This window comes from Schistocerca piceifrons, chromosome 5, assembly GCF_021461385.2.
Source record: "Schistocerca piceifrons isolate TAMUIC-IGC-003096 chromosome 5, iqSchPice1.1, whole genome shotgun sequence".
In the NCBI taxonomy this organism is placed as follows: domain Eukaryota; kingdom Metazoa; phylum Arthropoda; class Insecta; order Orthoptera; family Acrididae; genus Schistocerca; species Schistocerca piceifrons.
In genome coordinates, this window is record NC_060142.1 from 546,051,307 (window position 1) to 546,076,863 (window position 25,557).

The 25,557-nt window shown below is 40.3% G+C and overlaps 1 protein-coding gene and 1 non-coding gene across 2 annotated transcripts in view; both read right to left on the bottom strand.

Moving 5' to 3' along the window:
- The window catches only part of LOC124798709 (28S ribosomal protein S29, mitochondrial), a 96,656-nt gene that overhangs the window by 32,322 nt on the left and 38,777 nt on the right, over window positions 1-25,557 (bottom strand). Inside the window, exons 2-4 of the mRNA XM_047262224.1 lie at window positions 16,611-16,744; window positions 12,348-12,561; window positions 3,027-3,119 (exon numbers count right to left, since the gene is read on the bottom strand). Coding sequence (XP_047118180.1) covers window positions 3,027-3,119; window positions 12,348-12,561; window positions 16,611-16,744 — 441 coding nt within the window. The remainder of the gene's footprint in view (window positions 1-3,026; window positions 3,120-12,347; window positions 12,562-16,610; window positions 16,745-25,557) is intronic.
- Window positions 17,807-17,881, bottom strand: Trnat-ugu. The gene has a single exon. It is a non-coding gene; the product is annotated as a tRNA-Thr (tRNA).

A 25,557-nucleotide genomic window follows, 5' to 3' on the forward strand; every position in this document is an offset into this window, starting at 1 on the left:
TCGTTTTATATTATCGCGACATATGGCCCCGTTTTATATTATCGTGACATATGGGAGAGAGCGTCCCAGATATGATAAATGAGCTGGGGTGACAATCATTAAAAGAAAAAACAGAAAAAAGGGCATTTTTCATTGTGGCAGGATCTTTTCACAAAATTCCAATCACCAACTTTCTCCTCTGAGTGCATGAATATTTTGAAACAATCGTTGTAGTACAATACGAGAAACCAGAGCTCACAGGGAAAGACTGAAGTGTTAGTTTTTCCCACATGCTGTTTGAGAGTGGAACAGTTGACAAATAGCTTGAAGACGGCTCAATGAACCCTCTGCCAGGTACTTCACTGTGAATTGCAGAGTAGTCACAGAGATGTAGATGTAGACTTTGTCAAAGATTAAGAAAAGGACACTAACAGTAAAGAGATACAACCATTAGTTAATGTTACCAGCAAATTAATTATGTACAAGCAATAAATATCCATCTAATAGTTCTTATTAACATATTTCAGGTACACGTTTCATATTAAAAGTACTTAACAGTTGTGATGATGAAAGAGGAGAAACACGATTTCTCTCAGATGAGATAGAAGTATGCAAGGTATGAAACCACACTAAGAAAACTAGAGGCATGTGAGTGACAGAGGACAAGCCATTACGTGAGTGTAGTGTCTGGTGAGTGTGACACAAAGAATGGAGATGATAGATTCAACTCTACAAGAGGACAACAAGAAAGCTGCAATTTTTTTTCCCAGTTCTGGAAAATGCTTAGTAAATTTAAACCCATATGTAACTGTCGACTGGTCAATGATCATCATTTCATCTAGTGAGTGTCATAAGCCTATCTTACAACCCCTTTTCCTCAAAAAGTGCACATCCACTTTTTTAGATGACATGCAAATTGTGTGTCCTTTAAGGATGAATTGACTGGTAACCCCTACATCACTAAACTCTACCACAAACTTGAAGAAACTAAGTCCACTCTAAAACATCAGATATGATTTAAATAAAAAATTAATATCACTGAATAGTACTGAAAAAGCTGGAAATTATTTTGTCTCTCTAACTTTTTACCCTAAATCACCAAATAGTCTTCCTGAAATGACTATTAAAAAACAGTCTTGGTCGCAAATTTCTTTTAACTGCAGCAGTCAGTTCAGTGTCGTGGATCGGCGCAACCTGTTCTATGGAAGTCCACCTGCCATTCTGGAGTCTGAAGATGATCCTTAAGGATTGAAACCAGTCACTCCGATTAAATTTATTTATTTATTTATTTATTTATTTATTTAGCTTATGGCATGTAACACATCATATAGAAAAGACATAAAAATCATAAGACAAAGAAATAAAGAGTAGTCACAGTGTGTAACATATAATTGTAGATATAAAAGTGTTTAAAAATAGTATATATTAAAAAACAGTCTTGGTCGCAAATTTCTTTTAACTGCAGCAGTCAGTTCAGTGTCGTGGATCGGCGCAACCTGTTCTATGGAAGTCCACCTGCCATTCCGATTAAAAGAAATTTGCGATCAAGACTGTTTCTTAATTATCATATTAATATAAGATCGCTGATAATGTTTTCAAAAATTTTATGTCTTCCTGGTACTGGCAAGTTGAATAATGATAAAGAGATACTGAAATTTCTTGTCATTCCAATCAAAACAATATCCTTTCTTGTCACTGTACATGTTAAAAGAAAATATTATTTTAAAATAAGAATAAATTATATTTTTAGAGGTCTTCAACATGCCTTCCACATTTTAATCAGTCTTGCCCTGACTTGATGCACTTTGTCTATCCTAAAGTGCCTCTGCTACTGGCAGCAAAACACACTTCTTTAATTCAGTCACACCATCAAAATAAAGAGAGAAAATTAAAAGGAGTTAAGCCTGCCAACTATGACAAATGAGCCAACGGCCCCTTTAGTATTCCTGTCGGCAGATGTCAAGAGGGGTGCAGATGAGCTAGCACGGGTATCATAGCACAATAGTGCAAAACACTGACACCGAGGGCGACTGCGAGGAGTTATGTGGCAGAGCCACTGATCGCCGACGGCAAAATGCCTGGCTCAGTAGTTCTTACGCAGACATCAGCTACCTCAGACCTAGCCTTTGCCTTGCACTGTGGTATGTTTTACATGTAGTTAGTTACTCCACTGCTCATGCTAGTTGTGTTGTGTTTGCTGCGTGCTCATCTCTGCACAGTGTTCGGAATCTCTGCTACTCCGTAGAGTGACTCGCACATCGAGTTTTGTTGCCTCTTCCCATGCTCAGCCCCCAAAACTTGTAGTCGAGCCACCATCAGCTGCTACAGTAATATTTTGTGCCAATAGCTGGGAGCCAATTTATCGAACTAATTAATCACAATGACTTTGTTGCAGCTACCTCTGGTTTTGCTGACATAGAATTTTAGAGTAATTGCTGCCCACTGGCAATGTTTTTGAATGCAGTGTGACTGTTGTTGCTGAGTTCCAATACTGGATGGCAGTTGACAGTCTGCAGTCAGCAGGCAGAGCTGTGTTGCATGAGCCTCACAGTCAGGCTGTGGAATATGTATGGGCCGGCAATGTTCAGTTAAAGTTTTTAATATGTTTTGGCCTATAATTACTCACATCTCACATTTAAGAGTTTCAGTGTGCAATGATAGCAGTCACATAGTGGCATGCAGAATATTAATTAATTGTGAACATTTCAAAGTATTTGCTGTGACACATCTTCGACTATAAATAGTACTGTTCATGACCTCATAACAATAACTGTTCTTCACAGCAACCGTCACTATCCACTTCCTCAATCATTGGATCATATCAGTCCCTTAATGAATAGAGTTGAGAGCGGCAGCAGCGTCATCTTAATAAGAGCGTGCCATCGCTGTCCTGCTAAAGGTTCTTACTGTATACCTGGTACACCCTGCATTACGGGAATGGTTTTGCATCCTACCTACTCCTTTTATCTGTCAACTGTAACAAAAAGCAAATTTTGTTTACACCCAGATAAATAGTTTTTGAGAATTTTTTATTTTAAATGCCTTACCTTTTGGTGCATGAAAAAGCAGCCACTCAGAAGAAAGACCGTAATGCAGAACATGGGCCAAAGTCAAGGTCTTCCCACTGCCTGCACGGCCAACTGAAAGTTGTGCTAAGCAAAATAAAAGAAAAAGTTTGAAGACAGCATATGACTGTTGTTTAGGCAGTGATGGCAAAGTGTTCTTTCCTCAGTTTACTGAAAAGTCATCACTATTTAACTAGCAGCAAATGCAAACTGTATTATCCACTTCCCACAATATTTACGAATAAATACGAAAAACTGGAAACTGTATACTTCAATTATTACCATGTGTTGAACCAACAGCCTTCTTGAATATACTGGTTATAGTCAGATTACTGAAGTTAAGCAATGTTGGGCATGGTCAGTACTTGGATGGGTACTCTGTCAGTTATTTCACTTCTGCCTTTACAAAAAGAGGAAGAGGTGTGGTGGCAAAAATTTCCCAATAAACAGACTTTGTACCAATACCATGGATTACATTTCAAATTTCTCCATAGTGTCTCATGAAGAGAGGGCATGTGACACTGTTGGACATGATCCATTCATCAGATGGGGACATCAAGCTCAGCAACCGCCTTGATGCTGTTTGAGAGGAATAGGTTATGGCCAGCACTGGGTTACTCCATCTCCCTTCTCTCATCATCGTCCAACACAAACATGACACCACACTCCACCATAACTTTCACCTACACATATCAGGTACACTTAAATACACAACTAGCACACTTTGCAAAGGAAGGTGGTGCTGTGTGCAAAGGACAGATAAACCTTTCCAATTAGGCAGCTGAACCTGCCCTTCAGGGTCTCCCAGCCAACAATGCCACACAACTTTACTTTTTACTACCATCTGCTGACCCAATGGAAACTAAATAACAATACACATTCAAGAGGAAGTGATACTAAACAAAAAGCAGCTGAGGCGAACATGCCTTTTCTCTCAATGCGATTAACATCAAAGGTGTAAACTATCTACCAACACTTCTCCAAAGCAGCCATCTAGAAAAAATTATCACCTTACAGTACACAACAGTGCCTGGTATGTATCTTGTTTCTCCATCCATTCTTCTTTCTTTGTTCTATTTAATATTTTTCTTGGATTCATACAGGAGCTGAGAGAAATCTTATCTCTCATATCTGGAATTTATTATGATATGCAGCTGTGCCTCAATCCCTTACAAGAGGAAGTGAGAAATCAAACCACTATTAAATTCTTTTTATATTATACCATGCAGCTTTACTGTATGATTAAATGATGATGGCGTCCTCTTGGGTAAAATATTCCGGAGGTAAAATAGTCCCCCATTCGGATCTCCGGGAGGGGACTACTCAAGAGGACGTCGTTATCAGGAGAAAGAAAACTGGCGTTCTACGGATCGGAGTGTGGAATGTCAGATCCCTTAATCGGGCAGGTAGGTTAGAAAATTTAAAAAGCGAAATGGATAGGTTAAAGTTAGATTTAGTGGGAATTAGTGAAGTTCGGTGGCAGGAGGAACAAGACTTTTGGTCAGGTGATTACAGGGTTATAAATACAAAATCAAATAGAGGTAATGCAGGAGTAGGTTTAATAATGAATAAAAAAATAGGACTGTGGGTTAGCTACTACAAACAGCATAGTGAACGCATTATTGTGGCCAAGATAGACACGAAGCCCATGCCTACTACAGTAGTACAAGTTTATATGCCAACTAGCTCTGCAGATGATGAAGAAATTGATGAAATGTATGACGAGATAAAAGAAATTATTCAGGTAGTGAAGGGAGACGAAAATTTAATAGTCATGGGTGACTGGAATTTGTCAGTAGGAAAAGGGAGAGAAGGAAACATAGTAGGTGAATATGGATTGGGGGGAAGAAATGAAAGAGGAAGCCGCCTTGTAGAATTTTGCACAGAGCATAACTTAATCATAGCTAACACTTGGTTCAAGAATCATGAAAGAAGGTTGTATACCTGGAAGAATCCTGGAGATACTAAAAGGTATCAGATAGATTATATAATGGTAAGACAGAGATTTAGGAACCAGGTTTTAAATTGTAAGACATTTCCAGGGGCAGATATGGATTCTGACCACAATCTCTTGGTTATGAACTGCAGATTGAAACTGAAGAAACTGCAAAAAGGTGGGAATTTAAGGAGATGGGACCTGGATAAACTGAAAGAACGAGAGGTTGTAGAGAGTTTCAGGGAGAGCATAAGGGAACAATTGACAGGAATGGGGGGAAAGAAATACAGTAGAAGAAGAATTGGGTAGCTCTGAGGGATGAAGTACTGAAAGCAGCAGACGATCAAGTAGGTAAAAAGATGAGGGCTAATAGAAATCCTTGGGTAACAGAAGAAATATTGAATTTAATCGATGAAAGGAGAAAATATAAAAATGCAGTAAATGAAGCAGGCAAAAAGGAATACAAACGTCTCAAAAATGAGATCGACAGGAAGTGCAAAATGGCTAAGCAGGGATGGCTAGAGGACAAATGTAAGGATGTAGAGATTTGTCTCACTAGGGGTAAGATAGATACTGCCTACAGGAAAATTAAAGAGACCTTTGGAGAGAAGAGAACCACTTGTATGAATATCAAGAGCTCAGATGGCAACCCAGTTCTAAGCAAAGAAGGGAAGGCAGAAAGGTGGAAGAAGTATATAGAGGGTTTATACAATGGCGATGTACTTGAGGACAGTATTATGGAAATGGAAGAGGATGTAGATGAAGATGAAATGGGAGATAAGATACTGCGTGAAGAGTTTGACAGAGCACTGAAAGACCTGAGTCAAAACAAGGCCCCGGGAGTAGACAACATTCCATTAGAACTACTGATAGCCTTGGGAGAGCCAGTCCTGACAAAACTCTACCATCTGGTGAGCAAGATGTATGAGACAGGTGAAATACCCTCAGACTTCAAGAAGAATATAATAATTCCAATCCCAAAGAAAGCAGGTGTTGACAAATGTGAAAATTACCAAACTATCAGTTTAATAAGTCACAGCTGCAAAATACTAACGCGAATTCTTTACAGACGAATGGAGAAACTAGTAGAAGCGGACCTCGGGGAAGATCAGTTTGGATTCCGTAGAAATGTTGGAACACGTGAGGCAATACTAACCTTACGACTTATCTTAGAAGAAAGATTAAGAAAAGGCAAACCTACGTTTCTAGCATTTGTAGACTTAGAGAAAGCTTTTGACAATGTTGACTGGAATACTCTCTTTCACATTCTAAAGGTGGCAGGGGTAAAATACAGGGAGCGAAAGGCTATTTACAATTTGTACAGAAACCAAATGGCAGTTATAAGAGTCGAGGGGCATGAAAGGGAAGCAGTGGTTGGGAAAGGAGTGAGACAGGGTTGTAGCCTCTCCCCGATGTTATTCAATCTGTATATTGAGCAAGCAGTAAAGGAAACAAAAGAAAAATTCGGAGTAGGTATTAAAATTCATGGAGAAGAAATAAAAACTTTGAGGTTCGCCGATGACATTGTAATTCTGTCAGAGGCAGCAAAGGACTTGGAAGAGCAGTTGAACGGAATGGACAGTGTCTTGAAAGGAGGATATAAGATTAACATCAACAAAAGCAAAACGAGGATAATGGAATGTAGTCAAATTAAATCGGGTGATGCTGAGGGAATTAGATTAGGAAATGAGACACTTAAAGTAGTAAAGGAGTTTTGCTATTTGGGGAGCAAAATAACTGATGATGGTCGAAGTAGAGAGGATATAAAATGTAGACTGGCAATGGCAAGGAAATCGTTTCTGAAGAAGAGAAATTTGTTAACATCGAGTATAGATTTAAGTGTCAGGAAGTCGTTTCTGAAAGTATTTGTATGGAGTGTAGCCATGTATGGAAGTGAAACATGGACGATAACTAGTATGGACAAGAAGAGAATAGAAGCTTTCGAAATGTGGTGCTACAGAAGAATGCTGAAGATAAGATGGGTAGATCACGTAACTAATGAGGAGGTATTGAATAGCATTGGGGAGGAGAGGAGTTTGTGGCACAACTCGACTAGAAGAAGGGATCGGTTGGTAGGACATGTTTTGAGGCATCAAGGGATCACAAATTTAGCACTGGAGGGCAGCGTGGAGGGTAAAAATCATAGAGGGAGACCAAGAGATGGATACACTAAGCAGATTCAGAAGGATGTAGGTTGCAGTAGGTACTGGGAGATGAAGAAGCTTGCACAGGATAGAGTAGCATGGAGAGCTGCATCAAACCAGTCTCAGGACTGAAGACCACAACAACAACAACAACCATCATCTGCTCCTGTGTAAATCACTTTAATCAATAAGTAACCAAGGGAGTCCCTTTAAGAGCTAAACAGATCATGTATAAAACCTATCTCTCGCCAACCAAGATGTACAGTCTGGAGACCTGCGTCATAAATAAGAGAGTAAAATACAGGCATGTGAAATGAAGTTCCTTAGGTCAGCTCTAAAAAAAAAAAATAAAAAAAAAAAGCAGGAGGGACAAAGTCAGGAACCAATATGTGAGGTGAGATCTGTGGAACACATTGACCATAAAGTAAAGAATGAGTGCTGCAAGATTGCGAGATTAGGTTATGTGCCCAACTCGAATTCTGCATCAGTATTTGGAGATGGAGGTACCAGGAAAAAGACCGATTGGGCAGCCTAGGAAAATATGGGCAGACAGGTTAATGAAGATCTCAAGAGAGGAATAATGTTGGATGCAGTGGTGAGAGAAAGGCTATACAAGAACAGAAATCAACGGAGACATGTCATTCACAAAGTTTCTGCTTGGCTCGCAGGAGGGAAATCCTGACAATGATGATGATGATGATGATGACTGAACTCCTAAGGTCTTAAGGTCTCCAAGTGTGACTGATAGAACTTTTGCGAGTAACAGTAATAGTATTATTGGTAAATGTGGATAACTGTTTAACAAACAATGGAAAATCCAGGATGGAATGTAATAATATTATGAGAAGGAAAGTTGCTTCTCACCATGTAATGGAGATGCTGAGTTGCAGATAGGCACAACAAAAAGACCCTCAGAATTAAAGCTTTTGGCCACTGGCCTCCATCAACAATAGACGCTATTGTCTATTGTCAACAAAGGCCAATGGCCAAAAGCTTTAATTGTGAGGGTTGTTTTTGTTGTGCCTATCTGTGACTGAGCATCTCTGCTAAGTAGTGAGTAACAACTTTCTTTCTCATAATATTGTAACTGTTTAACAGTTTTTATATGTAGCTTTCCAAAATGAGTTACTCGTGGTGCAAACTTTAAGTTAGATAGTGCATGAAATGTTGCTACACACAGGTTTATTTATTGTATCAGTGATTCAAGAACTTACAATCTTTGTAGAGCTTTACCACCATAGTATGTAATTATTCTTTGGCTATTTCACTTGCAATAAAAATACTGCAAGGTAATATTCAATATAGTGCATTCACCATCATTATTTAGTCCTTAGGATAAACATTCCTATATCATCATCTCATTCATTTTTTAACCATATAACTTTACAACTGCTTGGTTGTCAAGAGTCATAATTTGATATTCTGTATGCCACTTACATATTGTGTTAATTGGGCCAAAAGGCAACAGTGTTCAGTCAAACCCCTAGAGAGCACAAGTCACATAATTAACAGGTTGCATGCTTGTTCATCCATAGGGTGACTGTTAGGTTCGCTCTATCGTAGTTATCAAAAATTCAAGTCACACACCCCACAGGTACCACTGTGACTGGGTTTGACTCATACATGATTGTGCTCATTAGTCATTATTTATGTATTTTTGGGATCTGGCATCCCAATATTTATTTGTGTCATCTGCAGTAGATAATTTATTTGAGGCTCTCAGCTAAGTTTGTGCAGTAGGATAATATTAGGCATTTTTGCACTGTTGTGTGTCTCCACCCCAGCTCAGTTAGGCCACATGTTTGTGCTGCAATTACGACAGGACAAGATGTGTGCCGCCACATGTTTACAGCAATATTATAGGACCACGATGATTGTGACGTAGTCATTCTCACTGCCTGATGATTCGTGAACACACTCTACCACGGGTGACATCACCGAACACACGTAGTCGTCCGTGCTGTGTCCACACTTTGCCACAGGTTAAGCCATCTTCGACAGAATGTCCACATGCTGCCAAGGGTCCACGCTTTCATCTGCACCACCAACAGACATGTTCACGTGCTGTCAGGTGTCCTTGTCACACCTCCTTGCTCCGCCGACTACGAGTCATCATGTTGCTGTGCTGCCACCGCTGACTGCAGACATTGCATTGCACAAAGATGTAAAAAGATAAGTACAACAGCAGTTGCATTTTCTGTACTGAGATTCGAATTGCCACCCATGGCAAATGAAATTCAGAAATCTGTGAGTGAGTGTGAGTCACATGTGGGAAGTGATGGCAGCAGTCCTCATATGCAACAGAATGAAATTTGAGTTAGTTTGGGAACTGGATCCAAAGCTTAGCAGTAAAACTGAAAGTAGTATGGACTCAAAATTTCTGTAGTTGGGAAATAAAAACTGTACTGCAAGTAATAAGACTGATCAGCTCGAGAATAAATTTGCAGAGGTAGAAAATAACCTTGAAAATAATGTCAGAATGGTTGAAGAAGTTTTTAATCAAGTAGATGTGTTGCAAAAGATATTATCTGATAAAATTGAAGCCATGAAAAGCAATCTTCTAGAGCAAATCCCATTACATGAACAAAGATGCAAATTATTTGAAAAACAAGCAGAGGCAGACATAAATTCCATCAGTGTAGGAATTTCTGGTTGTCATAAGGGGATCCTTGGTGATAAAGAGGAATAGAAGGGGAAATGAATGTGCTGAGGGGAAACAATACTGTAGTGGCAGGGAATGGAAATTTGTAGGTGGGATATCCTATGGGGCAAAGATTTCAATCAAAACCATTTCATAGAGAGATTAAATACCATGTTGTCAATATTTTTGGCTGCATGCAAGGATTTCTTTCTGGCAGGGATGAGTAATACGGCAAAACTGTGTTAAGAGGCAGTTGGAAGGGGGAGCTCAAACATGGGCTAACCAAAATGTTACTAAATTCTCTAATCTTAAAACCTTTGACCCTCTGTTCTTGAATAAATACTGGGACCCAGCAAAACAATTTTTTGAATGGACCTAGTTACAGGAGTGGAAAAGAGAGTACGAGAGTTCTGCTTTAGAGAAATGTATAAATTAAATGAGTGCGATAGGCCACTAGGTGTGTTAACATAAATTTTGGCACTAAGGAGAAGGTTACCAGACAATCTGCAATGGGATCTGATTTATAGTGCAACAGATTCAGTGGAAGAATTTCTAAATTTTGTGGAGCACATGGACAAGGCTTTGTGTTATAGACCTAGATATATGGAACAGAGGGAGAATGGAAGGTTATTACAAAAGGGAAACAGTAAAACACAAAGTACTCACAATAAGAGGGGGAGAGAGGATACAAATGGTCAGAATAATCAGGGTTGAGACTGGAGAAGCAGGGCACAAATGGATAACACAAATTTTGGAAGGAGATGGGACAATTTTGATCAGAGGAGTCCCGGTGAGAGTATGGGAATAGAGGAATTGCCAGATGCAAAAATGGACAGGGTAGGTAGTCAAAAAATTTGCTGATGCCACTGGGGGGCTGGTAATTATAATGTAAACAGGGCCAGACAAGGACATGATGGGATAAGGAATAAAATTAAGAAGGAAAACAGAGAAATTGGGATGTGTCATATGGACACTGTCTTAGGTAACAAAACTTTATGGAGACAAAAGGTAAAAAGGACAAAATGGTACAATTCTAATATCAGTAACTAATAGTGTGACTTAAGCATTTATAAGATGTTTAAGAGAGAAGAGAAATCAGAGGCAGATGATAAGGACAATATTGGTTTGTGTGCAGCAAAATTCATTGAAATATCATGAGACAGATGATGTGGTTTCATTAAAAGGAGCAACAGAAGTGAATATGTAACCAAGGGTCAATGTTCTCAGTAATCATGGGTGTGACAAAGGAGATTGAGTACAGGTAAAGTCTCTAGTGAATAGTACGGAGAATTATGCAGAAAGTGAGGATATGATTAATCATTGTGATTTAAAGGGTAATATGAGTGCTTTCTTTGATAATACAGCAAACGCTTATTGATAATGTTGTTGTGCCTATGTTTACAGGTGATATTGAATTAAATGTGGATATGGAAATGTGTAATGATACGGAAAATTTGCTATGGAATGGTCGAGAATAAAATCAAAGCCTATGTATTCTTAAATAGTGAACATGAAAGTCTGAATGATGTCAACTGTAACAAACAATTGAAAGCCCAAGTTGATATATCAACAATGAAGGAAGGGTACAATGCCACTCACCATAAAAACGACATGTTGAGTGGCCACAGCCTTCACCAGAAAAGAGAAGCACATGTGCATTCACACAACCAAGCACATCTCTCTCTCTCTCTCTCTCTCTCTCTCTCTCTCTCTCTCTCTCACACACACACACACACACACACACACACACACACAAAGCGCGCGTGCGCAGACCTGCCATCTAATTGCTGCTTCTGCTGGACACAACATCACTGCATTCTGGCTGCAGCCGGTGCAGAGAGCTGTCATATATGCATGATGTGTGCTTGCTTGTGTGAATGTGTGTGTGTGTTTTGTTTCCTATTCTGAAGAGGGCTATGGCCAAAAGCTAAATGTCTTTTTGTTGTGCCTCTCTACAACTCAATGTGTCGTCTTTACAGTGAGTATCAATCTTTCTTTTCTAACAGTGTTGACTTTCCAACCCCAACTTTCCTATTTCTTACTCATTCTCTCCCAGGGATGTGGTCTTATTGTAACACTGCCTGAATGGGCAGGTTACTGAGGCAACATCAGCAGAAATTGTGGCAAAACTGCAGGTGGAAAAGAGAAGTAGTGGTGGTGGTGGGGGTGGGGGTGGAGGATCATACGTTCCTATGGGACCACACTGGTGAGGTCATCGGTTCCTAGGCTTACACACTACAAAGGGGAGGGGGGAGCCACACAAACTGTGGCAAGGCACCTCAGATCACACGGCTACGCCATACAGCATGGAAAACAGATGCTATTACTTGTTAAACCTGGTATTAAAATGTAGAAACATATCACAACAATTGAAAGTAAGACTATAAAAAACACTACTGGCACAAGATGAAATCATTAAATCAACCAGAATGATACCCCTCCAGTGTGTTTGTATCTACAACGCAGCTACATGTGTCATTGAGGCACGCAAGCCATGGCATCTCAGCAACGTCCATGGATCAGCAGTCAACAGAACATGTATTCTTACCCTATTTCATTATGTGCCAGATAATGAAGGATACAAAGCACATATCTGATAGCCGGCTTTGAGTAATCAGCAGATCTGAGATACTCAAAAACCTCCAAAGCAGGTCTTCGCACCATCACACAAGTTTCTGCAAAAGTCTTCACTTGCTTCTTAAATATTGTAGGTAATCCTCCAAAAGTAAATAGCTGTTTTTGCACCTCAGGAGATATTGTGTAATACTTGGCTTCCTGTGATATAGTGTGCTGAATCTGCAAAAAATAGATATGTTCTTTATGAAAAGTATAGTCTAAACTTGTTTTGCTTATAGTGAACAGTTGTTTATAAAGTAATTTATTTGTTTAGGGTAATATCTGCAATTTTTACGCAAAAAATTTAAAAGATTTTACATGGCTGAAACACAAAAGAACTCTTAAAAATTGGAACTGTGTTGTTTTGGTTACACTTGTACAAAAATGCAATATGTATTTTGTTTTGTGTTTCATCTCAATTTATTATGAAGCATCTTTCATTGCCTGAAATATATCTAGGTTATACACAGTTATGGTTCTTCTCTGGCTTATCATATTTAACATTATGAGAAGGAAAATTGCTAGTCACCATACAGCAGAGATGCTGAGTCACAGATAGGCACAATAAAAAGACACTCACAATTATAGCTTTCGGCCATTAAAGCCTTTGTCAACAGACACGTCCGTGCACGCAACTGCGCGTGTGCCCCCCCCCCCCTCCCCACACACACACGCACATGTGCGTGCGTGCGCGCGCACGCACTACTACAGTCTCAGGCAACTGAAACCACATTGCCTATCTGCAACGGTTGGGTTGGGTTGGGTTGGGCAAGGAGGCCAGACAGCGAGGTCATTGGTCTCATCGGAATAGGGAAGGAAGTCGGCCATGCCCTTTCAAAGGAACCATCCCAGCATTTGCATGGAGCGATTTAGAGACATCATGGAAAACCTAAATCAGGATGGCCAGACACGGGATTGAACTGTCGTCCTCCCGAATGTGAGTCCAGTGTTCTAACCACTGTTTGTGACTCAGTGCCTCCACTATATGGTGAGTAGCAACTTTCCTTCTCATAATATTGTTACATTCCATCCAGGATTTTCCATTGTTTAATATATTTAATAACTGATAATGGGAATATTCTGAAAAGGGATTGACATCAACTATGATAAAAAGTGATTAACATATTTCTGGAATGCATGTATGGAACTACTTTTCCATAAACAAGTTTACTGGTCTCCTACCACTCTAGTTTTCTCTCAGTTAAGTTTTCCTCATTCTTTGTTCGATCCTTAATGGACTTCAGCAAAGCAAAACTGAGACAGAAAATGAATGATTAAAATCTTTAATTCTGTTACCTGATGTTACACTGAAGCACCAAAGAAACTGGTTTAGGCATGCGTATTCAAATACAGAGATAAGTAAATAGGCAGAATACAAGACTGCGATCAGCAACACCCATATTAGACAACAAGTGTCTGGCAAAGACACATCTCTCTATGGTATTTATTACTACCAATGCTCTTTTCTAAATGAACAAATGTCTCTGAGCACTATGGGACTTAACATCTGAGGTCATCAGTCCCCTAGAACATAGAACTACTTAAACCTAACTAACCTAAGGACATCACACACATCCATGCCCGAGGCAGGATTCGAACCTGCAACCGGAGCGGTCACGCCGTTCCAGACTGAAGTGCCTAGATCGCACGGCCACACCGGCCGGCTCTAAATGAACACTTCACGCCAGAGCAACACATGTGAAGTGATACTTCAGACTACTACTATTTGCACCACTTTCTGTTCTATTCAGAAATGGGGCTAAAACAATGGCTATTTGTTTACAGTCATGTGTGTCATAGTTCCGTGGCCATATCATTACAAAGTGAAATATATGAAGAAATATTTTACAGCCTACACTGAACAATCATTCATCAAACCTAAACGACTGACTCTTAAAAGAAGTAGCTTTCTTTTGATTCATCTATAATTCCCCTTGTCATTTCCTTAACACTCATCTATCATTGTAGCATGATTAAGGTAAGCAGTATTCAGTGTATCAAAAGATAATTGTGTTTGTATCATACTATGATGGTCTTCTGTTATTCTGAAAAGACACTTCTGTACGGACATTACCACTGCTAGTGAATCATCAGAGTAACTCTCACTCTGGACAGATTGACCTTTTACACATACTGATACATGAGAAGCCCTTTCAAACTTCTTGTAGAACAATACCTTTGTTTCTGACTGACACACACTATTCAGGAATATGCCAAAGATGTTTCACATCATTCACATACTTGATATATACTTCGTACGGCTGTATCTGCATTAGCAGCCTACAATGGATATTGCTGCTTCTGCACTCTCACTGTCATCAGATCTACTTGATCCTTTGCTCTCCTAACCACAGTCCAGAATACCACTGTATTTGGCAACCCACAAAAGCTATTCCACAACAAAGGACATAATTTCATCTTTTTAGCTTCCCAATAAAAATTAACACTGACAAGTTAAAGTCCTTATTTCTAGCTAAAGAAACTTCTCCTTCAGCAATTCTGCTTTGAACCCCAACTTCATTATGACTATATTAGACAGTCTCAAACATTAGACAAACGAATGAATCTATCTCATCTAGTAACTAATTTGGTATTAACTTGCAACTTAATCTGTGCCTTATTATGTTATTTTTAAACATAATTAATTTTGTACTCCAAATTTTTCTCAATATCTCATGAAATAGGTGACAAAATCAAACATAAAAATCAATGGACTAAGGCAAAGCAAAACTGTGACAGAAAAAGCTTTAGCTCTGTCACCTGATGTTACACTGAAGTGCCAAAGAAACTGCTATATTCAAATACAGAGATACGTAAACAAGCAGAATACAGCACTGCGGTCAGCAACACCTATATTAGACAATAAGTGTCTGGCACAGTTGTTAGATTGGTTACTGCTGCTACAATGGCAGGTCATTAAGAAGAAAGTTTGAATGTGTTGTTATAGTTGGTGCATGAGCGATGAGAGACAGCATTTCCAAGGTAGCAATGAAGTGGAGATTTTCCCGTACTACCATTTCATGAGTGTACTGTGAATATCAGGATTCCAGTAAAGCATCAAATCTCCAACGTCACGTTGGCCGGAAAAAGATCCTGCAAGAATGGCACAAACAACGACTGAAGAGAATCATTCAACATGATGGATGTGCAACCTTTCCACAAATTGCTACAGATTTCATGCTGGGCCATCAACCAGTGTCAGCGTGTGAACCATTCAACGAAACATCATTAATATTGGCCTTTCAGAGCTGAAGGCCCACTCATGTACCCTTGAAGGCTGCACAAAACAAAGCTTTCTGCCTCGCCTGGGCACGTCGACACCGGCATTGGACTGTTGATGACTGGAAACATTTTGCCTGGTTGGACGAGTCTCGTTTCAAATTGTATCAAGCAGATCAACGTGCATGGGTATGGAGACAACCTCTTCGATCCATGGACCTTGCATGTCAGCAGGGGACTGTTCAAGCTGGTAGAGGTTCTATAATGGTGTGGGATGTGAATAGTTGGAGTGATATCTATATATGATGCTCACAGGTGACAGCTACATAAGAATCCTGACTGATCACTTGCATCCATTCCTGTCCACTGTGCATTCCAACAGACTTGAGCAATACCAGCAAGACAATGTGACACCCCACACATCCAGAACTGCTACATAGTGGCTCCAGGAACACTCTTCTGACTTAAAACACTTGTGCTGGCCATCAAACTCCCCAGACATGAACATTATTAAGCATATCTGGGATGCCTTGCAACATGCTGTTCAGAAGACATCTCCACCCCCTCATACTCTTACGGATTTATGGACAGTCTTGCAGGATTCATGATGTCAATTCCTTCCAGCACCACTTCAGACATAGTCGAGTCCATGCCACATCGTGTTGTGGTACTTCTGCGTGCTCGTGGGGGCCCTACATGAAATTAGGCAGGAGTACCAGTTTCTTTGGCTCTTCAGTGTAATATACTTAACTATCTGAGTAGACTCCGTAGGTCAGAAGCTATTTTAGTCTCTCACAAAGAATATGTAATAGTTTAGCTGTTAGGCAAAAAAAATAATTCAAATGAACTTAATGTTACCATTCACAACAATCTCTGACATAACAAACTGCTGATTCATTCATCTCAAACACCCCAGTCATCAATGTTACTTTAAACTCTACTCCTGTTTTAATATTAACCCATTACAGAGACAGACTTTACATCTACTGCATTACACTTAGCATACTTACAGGATCATTTTCAGTAGTACGGAAAGTTTGTGTGCTCTCATTCTTGTTGATGTGTGGTACAGGCTCCGCAGATGCAGCTGACATGAACCGAGATGAAGGACTTCTTATAGCATTGCGCATAGTATCACAGACCACTGAAAATTAAAATGTTAGTAAAACTAAAAGAAAACATACAGCTATGCAAAGTAGCATTAACTTCACAACAGTGTAGATGTCTTTGTTGTAAAACATCAAATCTGAGTACTGTGTAACAGACTAACTGATAAACACACACTCTAGCCACTACTTTTTGCTTCCCTTTCTTTGACTAATGGTCCTGGGGGAGGAGGGGGGGGGGATATAATTTCTAATTGCCTGTGAAGCTCTACCAGCAATAAAAAGTGACAGACACTGCATGATACAATATCAGGGAAATATTCAAACACGTAATACTGGCCCATATTTTTCAGAGTTGAGTTCTTCATTTATCATCAGAGACATGCAATGGTCTGATTTTATGTCTCTATTTAAAGGGTGAAAGGTTCTCTGCATACCTCAAGATAAACAAACGTACAAAGAGATGAAAACAATGTCCGCCACCGTAGCTGAGTGGACAGCGCGCCTGCTTGTCATGCCGGGGGGGCCAGGTTCGATTCCCGGTTGGGTTGGAGATTGTCTCTGCCCAGGGATTGGTGTTTGTGTCGTCTTCATCATCCTCATTTCATCCTCATTGACGTGCAAGTTGCCGAAGTGGCGTCACCTCAAAAGACTGGCACCAAGTGGTCAGGCCTAACCTCCGGGAGGCCCCTGCCACACGACATTTCATTTCATGAAAACAATAAATCATTGTATTATGTATCTGAGGGATTTGGCTCATGACACAAACAGAGAGCATCAGGAGTGCACAGATTACACACTTTTTTTAGGTTAAAGAAATCCATCCATAGGTTTAATGTTCAAAGACCTGCTGTACTCAGAGAGAATAATATATCATCCACATCAAGTACAGAGGACACTATTTTGTTCTTGCAAGACACAAAGAGAGGATGTTAATACAGCAATGGATAAGGGCATGGGCATCAATAATGAAGTCCCCGAATTAGTCTCACATATTGATGGTAATAATGAACACATATTTAAATGAAATGATAATTAAATGGACACCCTAGCTGCAAACAGGGGTTGATGTACTTCATTGGGGACATGTTGAAAATGTGTGCCCCGACCGGGACTCGAACCTGGGATCTCCTGCTTACATGGCAGACGCTCTATCCATCTGAGCCACCGCGGGCACAGAGGATAGTGCGTCTGCAGGGACTTATCCCTTGCACGCTCCCCGTGAGATCCACATTCCCAACAGTCCACACCACTATTGGGAACAGATACTACCGTCATATATAACACATACTTAAGTGAACAGAAAGCTGACTCAAATCAGAAGTGAATAACAGCAAAGTCATAAGATAGACATCAAGAGTGGTGCCGTATTTATCACATTTCAGTAAAAACAAACAATGGAAACTCTATGTTGTAATATCAAAAGGAAAAGGGCAGATTGCTACTCCCTGTAACGCTGACCCACTGAGTTGCAGACAGGCACAACAAACAGACTGTAACACATGACAGCTTCTGGCCAAAGCTTTCTTCGGCAAAGAAAACACACACACATTCACACAAGACCATTACCACCATCAGCTCTGACTTGAATGCAAGTGTCACATGAATAGCAATCTGGAGTGTGGCAGGGAAGGGGGAGAGACAGTGAGGTATGGATTAGGGAAGAGAAGAACACTGTCTGGGAGAGCATGCAGGAACTAAGACTGTCAGGTGCAATGTCAGGAGCTCAGAATGTGCTGTAAGGATAACTATCTTCAGCACAGTTCAGAAAAGCTGACGGTAAAGGGATGGATCCAGATGACCCAGGTTGTGAAGCAGCCATTGAAATCAAGCATGATATGTTCAGCTACATGCTATGCCACAGGGTGGTCTACTTTGCTATTGACTGTAGTGAGTAGTGGCCATTCATCATGGTGGAGAGCTGGTTGCTACTCATAACAATATAGAAAGCTGTGCAATTTTTGCAGCAGAGCTGATATGCAACATGGCCATTTTCACACGTGGGCTGGGCTTTGATGAGGTGTGATAAACCTGTGACAGGACTGAAATAAGAAGTGTTGTGTGAGTGGACAGGGCAGGACTTGCACCTGGGTCTTCCACAGGAATATGATCCCTGTGGCAAGGTGTTGGGATTGGCAGTGGCAAGGGATGGACTAGGATGTTGTGGAGGTTGGGTGGGAAACAGGACATAACTTTATGAGGGGTGGGAAGGATCTTGAGTAGGATGCCCCACATTTCTTGGCATGATGATAGATAATCAAAGCCCTGAGGAAGGATGCGGTTCAGATATTCCAGTCAGAGGAGGAGGGGGGGGGGGGGTGGACAATGAAGGGGGCATTCTTTTGTAATTGGCTCTTGGTGGGTGGTGGGAGGATTGGGAATGTGTGGGGAAATGGCACAGGAATCTGTATGTGGCCTAGGTCTAGGGGACAGTGCCTGTTTGTGAAGACTCTGATGAGACCTTCCGCATAACGGAAAAGAGAGTTCTTGTCATTGTAGATATGCCATCCCCCGGTGACATGGGTGTACAGGAGGGATTTTTTGGTGTGGAAGAGATGGCAGCTATCAAAATGCAGGTACATGGGTTTAATGTGGATGGAGCCATCGGAGAGGAGGTGATCAATGTCTAGGAAGGTGGCACACTGAGTTGAGAAGGACCAAGTGAAGCAGGTGTGAGGGAAGTTGTTGAGGTTGTTAAGGAATGAGGGTAGGCTGTCTTGGCCCAGAGTTCAGATCATGAAGATATCACCAATGAACCTGAACTTTATCAGGGGTTAGGGGTTTGGGAGGATAGGGCAGTTTCCTCTAGATGGCCCTTAAACAGGTTGGCATAAGATGGTGCCATGCAGGAACTAGTGACTGTACTTCAGACTTGATTGTATATCTTCCCTTCAAAGGAGTAGTAGTTATGCATTAGGATGAAGTTAATTGGAATGATGAATGAGGTCATGAGTTTGGACTGTGTTTTAGCCACAGAAATGGGTACTTTGCTGAACTGGGCAGAAAAATGGAGCACAAAATGATGTAGGAAATGGCAAATGAAAGTGTCGCATGGTTGTGAGGTGAGCTGGATAACAGAAAAAGACACACAAAATATTTACAGGCACACAAAAACACATATGCAAGGATATACACGAACGCAAAACACACACAAATATGCAAAAACATGAAGATATACAATTTTTCCCCCACAACTCACCTCTCAACACTTCGCCTGGCAGTCTCTAGTCTCTGCCTGTCCCATCAGACAGAGCTCTTCTGTCCTCCCACCCATACCCAGCTATACCTCCCCCTTCCCTGCCCCACTCAAGATTGCTATTCACATGATAGTTCCATTCCAGTTGCAGCTGCCAGTGTCAGTAATCATGTGTGCATGAGTTGTTCTTGCTTGTGGGAATTATGTGCACTTTCTTTGCTGAAGAAGGCGTTGGCCAAAAGCTATAATGTATAACAGTCTTTTTGTTATGCCTGTCTGTGCAACTCAACAGGTCATTTTTATCATGAGCAGCAATCTATCCTCTTTCCAATGTTGTTTATATTTCAGTAAAGAACCCTAGCATATTTAGTGACACTATTACAGACTTTGATTGTAAAAGAATTTGGCTGAAAGTAAGCATCAAAGGTGTGTCAAATGTGGTAATCAGATGCTTTTATTAACCATCTTCGAGAGGAATTGTAGCTGCAGAATGCTTCAGGGAAACTTGGAAAATGTCAGACATAGTTTACTGATCATTCTGTGGTAACTGAAGAGCACAACAAGTCAGATACACACTGAATGAGTGTCAGGGGCAGTGATTAATGCAATATTACTGACACAATGTCCAAATTTATGTTCAGAAATTTCTTAGAGAATTGACTCAAAATAATAATGTCTTAGATCTTCTGGTGATAAACATACCCAAACTTCCCAATTTAGTTAATGTAGAGAAGAAAATCAGTAATCATACAGATGTTACAGCATCAATGAGAAAACAAGAAAGAAGAATGATAACAAAGTTGGGAAACTACATCTACTCCAAGTGCGACAAAAAACAGATTTCTGCGTATCTGAGTGGTCAACATCAAACATTTGTACCTGGAACTGAAAAAATGGAGTATCAATTTATACAATTAAAGAGTAATGCTCAATACACTTTAAACAGGTATGTGGCACAGAAGAGGGCCAAACTGTTGTGTCAGTGGTGCAGGCATTTACCTTGTAGGTGGATGTTGGCAATCCCAAGATGGCAGTAGCCAATGTGAGGATGGTATGTGGTAGTCAATGAGAATTAATGAAGCCAATTATGCCAATATAAAGGTTATGTCAATACATAAGTTGCATATCTATTTGAATCCTTGCATGTATCATGTCATAACTTGATTTGTATGGATATGTTATCTACATCTACATCTATATTCTGCAAACCATCGTGATGTGCGTGGCAGAGGGTACATTCCATTGTACCAGTTATTAGGGTTTCTTTCTATTCCTTTCATGTGTGGAGCCAGGAAGAATGATCGTTCGAATGCCTCTGTGTGTGCAGTAATTATTCTTATCTTACCCTCACAATCCCTGTGTGAGCAACATGTAGGAGGTTGTAGTATATCCTTAGAGTAATGATTTAAAACCGGTTCTTGAAACCTTGTTAGTAGACTTTCTTGGGAAATTTTACATTTGTCTTCAAGAGTCTGCCAGTTCAGCTCCTTCAGTGTCTCTCCCATGGATTAAACAAACCTGTGACAATTCATGCAACCCTTCTCTGTGTACGTTCAATATCCCCTGTTAGTCCTATCCGGTATGGGTCCCAGACACGTGAGCAATATTCTAGGATGGATCGAATGAGTGATTGTACACAATCTCTTTTGTGGACTGATGGCACTTCCCCAGTATTCTACCAACAAACCGAAGTCTACCACCTGTTTTACCCAGGAGTGAACCTATGTGATCATTCCATTTCATATCCCTACCAAGTATTATACCCAATAACGGAAATGCTGAATCACGATAGGCGCAACAAAAAGATTCACACAATTATAGCTTTCAGCCATTAAGGCCTTTGTCAGCAATAGACACACACAAACACACGAGCGTGCACTGCGTGCATGCATGTGTGTGTGTGTGTGTGTGTGTGTGTGTGTGTGTGTGTGTGTGTGTGTGTGTGTCTATTGCTGACAAAGGCCTTAATGGCCGAAGGATATAATTGTGTGAATCTTTTTGTTGTGCCTATCGTGACTCAGAATCTCCGCTATATGGTGATTAGCAACTTTCCTTCTCTAATATTGTTACATTCCATCCTGGATTTTCCATTGTTTGACATATTACTCCCAGGGACTCAATGATATTATAGTCATACAATGCTACTTTTTTTTCGTTTTGTGAAGTGCATAATTTTACATTTCTGAACATTTAGAGCAAGTTGCCAATCTCTGCACCATGTTCAAATCTTATCAAGATCTGACTGAATATTTATGCAGCTTCTTTCAGATAGTACTTCATTATGGTTATCATTACAGATAACTGCATCATCTGGAAAAAACCGAATTTTACTATCAATATTGTCTGCAAGGTCATTAATATTCAACATGAATAGCTGGGATCCAGCACACTTCCCTGGGTCATACTCAAAGTTACTTCTACATCTAACGATGACTCTTCATCCCAGATAACATGCTCTGTTCACTCTACCAAAAAGTTCTCACTCCAGTCACAAATTTCACTTGATACCCCATATGATTGTACTTTTGACAATAAGTGTAGGTGTAATACTGAGTCAAATGCTTTTCGGAAATCAAGAAACACTGTATCTACCTGGTTGCCTTGATCCAAAGCTTTCAGTATGTCATGTGAGAAAAGTGAGAGTTGGATGTCACACGATAAGTATTTTCTGAATCCATGCTGCTGTGCATTGAGGAGGTTGTTCTGTTCAAGATACCTCATTATGTTTGAGCTCAGAATATGTTTTATGATTCTACAACAAATCGACGCCAAGGATATTGGACGGTAGTTTTGTGGATCACTTCTACTACCCTTTTTGTAGGTGAGTGTGACCTTTTCCCAAGAATTGGGCATGCTGTTTTTTGTTGGAGGGCTCTATGATAGATTACAGTTAGAAGAGGGGCATAACTCAGCCGCAAATTCAGTATAGAATCTGACAAGGATTCCATCAATCTGACAAGGGTTCCATCAGGGCCTGGAGCTTAGTTGAATATTAACGATTTCAGCTGTTTCTCAACACCAGTGACACTAATTCTTACTTCATTCATCATTTCCTTGGTATGAGGATTAAATTGGGGCAATTCTCCTGGGTTTTCCTTTGTAAAGGAACATTTGAAAATGGAGTTAAGCATTTCAGCTTTTGCTTTGCTAACCTCTATTTTTAGTGGCTGTCTCATTCGCAACGGGCTGGACACTAACTTTGGTGCTGCTAACAACTTTTACATATGACCAGAATTTCTTTGGATTCTGTAAAAGATCATTTGACAATATTTTGCTACAGTAGTCGTTGAAGGCATCATGCACTGCTCTCTTGCCAGCCAAATGTTTTTCATTCCGTATCTGTCTGTCTATAGCCCTACACTTCATTTTACACCTATTAATCAGTAATCTCTGTTTCTTTACAAGTTTCTTTATAGTGACTGTATGCACTGGAGGTTTCCTCCCATTATGAACTGATCTACTGGGTACATATCTATCCAATATGTGGTCAACCATTTTTTTTTAACTTGAGCCAGATTTCCTCTACTTGCTCCTGACATGTGCTAAGAGTTTCAAAAGCTCCTCATTGAGATATGACATTACTCACTTTTTATCTGGTTACTGAACACATATATCTTTCTGCTTGTTTTAGTTGTCCTTCATACTTTAGTAATCATTGTTGCCACAACCGCGTCATCCAATTTATTTCCATCATAAGTGGGGTTCCTAACTATCTGTTATACATAGTTTTCAGAGAAGCCATTTATTAAAGTTTCACAGAATGTCTTATCACACCCACCACTAATAAAACTGTTATTTTCCCAGTTAATTGGATAATTAAAGTCTCCACTGATGATTACAGATAAGTGAACTGAGGTTTTCTCTGAAGTTTTCGGTTACATCAGGTGATGTGTCAGGTGAGCGATAGAAGGAACCAATTATCATTCTACACTCACCCCTGATATGAGTCTTGCCCAAACAATCTCACATGCAGCATCAATTTCTCTCTCAATGGATTTGAGTTTTTTGTCTACCATGACAAATACACTGCCTCCATTTCCCATTTGCCTCTCCTTTTGATATACACTTAAATTTTCCCCATAAATATCACTGTTATCAATTTCAGGTTTCAACGAGCTTTCTGTACCTAGTACTATGTGAGCTTCACTGCTTTTCATGAGTGCTTTAAACTCAGGAAATTCGTTGCAAATGCTTCGGCAGTTTACCATTATGATTTTAATTGTTTCACCAGTGGGAGGTATTTCTTTCGATCTTACATTGGTACTTCTGGATTTCCTATGGCTATAGATATCTGGATTAGATGGAGTCACCTAATCTAGAAAACCCTTGTGTGCACCTCACACACAGTCAGCTACCTGATTAGCAGTCTCTGATGTGTAGTGCACACCTGACCTACTTAGGGGGACCCAACAGTTCTCAACCTATGGCACAAGTCCAGGAAGTTGCAGCCTATCTTGTCACAGAACCTTCAAAGTCTCTGGTTCAGTCCTTCCACTCAAATCCGAATCAAAGGGCCACGATCAGTTCCTGGGACAATACTCCAAATCGTGAGCCTCGTTGAAGCTACACATACAAGGCTGGTCTTCTTAACCTTCCCTGCCAGTCGCCGGTCTGACCCAAGAATGACCTCAGAGCCCAAACGGCAGGCATCATTTGTTCCAACGTGCACCACAATCTGCAGTTGTTTCCTCACTGTTCCTTCAATGGCTGCCGGAATAGCCTCTTCAACATGTTGAATGAGGCCCCAGACATACACACTGAGAGTACCTGGTGTCCTTTCATGTCCCTTGTTGCCGTTTCCATAATTTGCCATACGATTCAACTGCAAATGATTAATAGACCCCAACCCTTTTGCATTTGTCTACTCCTGATGCCAGACAAAACAGGTATCCCCGTAACAGGTGAAGTGAGCCCCACTGGCTCCATTTCAGTTTCAGTGAAAGGCAGCACCTCAAAGTTGTTGGTTAAGGGGATTGGTACAACACCCTGAGTCCTCTCTGGTCCCTGTCCACCCTGTACAGGATACCTACATCTACCACTGCTACACCACTTGCAGTCTAGTGGACAGGTAATGACATTTCCTGTACTTTCTGCAGATCATAGCAGAGGATAGTACATGAGGTACCTCTGGTACAGTTCCACAGGTACACGACTCTCTGGAGCTCTTACAACACACCAATTTGCATCAGCTGTCAATAATTTGACAGTAGGCAACACTATTTCTAGCTGCTTATGAATGTCAACCAACTCAACCCACGATTGAGAACAGCATTCACAGTGGGGCTGCATTTTGGCTGGTGCAATGTACTACAAATGGGGAAAAAAGAAAAAAGAAAAAAAACCTTTAAATTAAGCCTGTTGATTGTCTTTTAATCTATTAAGCTAAAAAGTTATTAATTCCCTATAAGAACTGAAGCAGTTACACAAAACAGATTTCTATTAAGGCAACAGAAAAACCTATGGTAAAAATTACTAGTTTGATGCTAATTATAGTTGTTAGCAAACTTGAAAGTTAACTTATGATAAATGCTGATAACATGTAGGGCTACTCCTCTTTAAGGGAAAACTAGATGTAACACAAGATGTTTGAAAATCTGTTACAGTAACTGAATCACAGACCCCAATCATCAAGTTGTTTATAGCACACTGTGTTAT